This window comes from Manduca sexta, unplaced genomic scaffold (genome assembly GCF_014839805.1).
Source record: "Manduca sexta isolate Smith_Timp_Sample1 unplaced genomic scaffold, JHU_Msex_v1.0 HiC_scaffold_1049, whole genome shotgun sequence".
In the NCBI taxonomy this organism is placed as follows: domain Eukaryota; kingdom Metazoa; phylum Arthropoda; class Insecta; order Lepidoptera; family Sphingidae; genus Manduca; species Manduca sexta.
In genome coordinates, this window is record NW_023591875.1 from 1 (window position 1) to 1,000 (window position 1,000).

The 1,000-nt window shown below is 30.8% G+C and overlaps 1 protein-coding gene across 1 annotated transcript; it reads right to left on the minus strand.

Annotated features, from left to right (window-relative positions):
* Window positions 1–418: 418 nt before the first annotated feature.
* LOC119191112 (farnesol dehydrogenase-like) lies at window positions 419–729 on the minus strand (the record flags this gene model as incomplete). Its single annotated transcript, XM_037444995.1, is given in 1 exon segment — window positions 419–729. A coding segment is annotated over 1 exon segment (45 nt), but the record flags the coding sequence as incomplete, so codon positions are not given.
* Between the last annotated feature and the right edge of the window lie 271 nt (window positions 730–1,000).

Consider the following 1,000-nt stretch of genomic DNA (forward strand, 5'->3'; position numbering starts at 1 on the left):
ATGACAATGACAGACTCTGCTGGATTCTTTATAAGTCTGCTTATGTCTATACTTGGCGATATGTCTAAGGGCAGCTCGGATGGAAGCAGCGCTTGGTGAAAACAAACTTGGATCGATGACATCAAGCCAATGAAAGAATGTTCTGGAGTTAATTTTAATACTAGATGTGTTTCGTAGAAATAATACTTTTAAAAGGATTTTTATTTATGTTGTGTAATAAATAATTATTTTTAATACCAAAGACTGTATTACCTAAATCTAGTTGCTAAAATATTATATGTAATCCATTATTTTTACACTTGTAATATGTAAGTGAGACTGTAATTTCTATCAAAGTATTTTTATCATATTTATTTAATTGTTTTACCACTGATATAATGTACACACATGTCAAATACATGACAATCAAACACACGTATCGTAATATTATTTTAATGAATATCCCTGCCCAAACATATAGCTTACATCATAGACAATAATATATTTTTTATTTTCAGCCAACTTCATCCGCACCGCCATCTCCTCTTTGGACTTTGAAGATGGACATCATGAGGGCGATACTCCAGTTCGGTACTAGCCTCCTCGGATTAGCTTCATCCACCTTCAGCTCAGCGTCCAGATCTTGAATAACAGTGCCATATGTTTCTATTTAGGTATTAAAGTTGTTTCGTTTAATTTGTATTTTTATAGCCTTTTACCCCCAACTGGAGTTATTGTTAATTCATCAATCTGCAATTACAAAAACATTTTAGTACCTTTCCGGGATAAAATGTAAAATGTATGCTATATTTTGTTAATTAAAAACATGGTGTATCAGTGTTAAATTGCATCAAAATAAGTTCAGGAATTTTTGTCCTTATAATTACAGAAAATTTTGGTTTTAAAACTACTTCTATTATACATCCTAATAATATCTTCAAAACCGTTCCCATCTATAACGATGAAAAATAATTCAAGTTATTCCATTTGTAACAATATGATGTCTTTAGTCTTTGATACT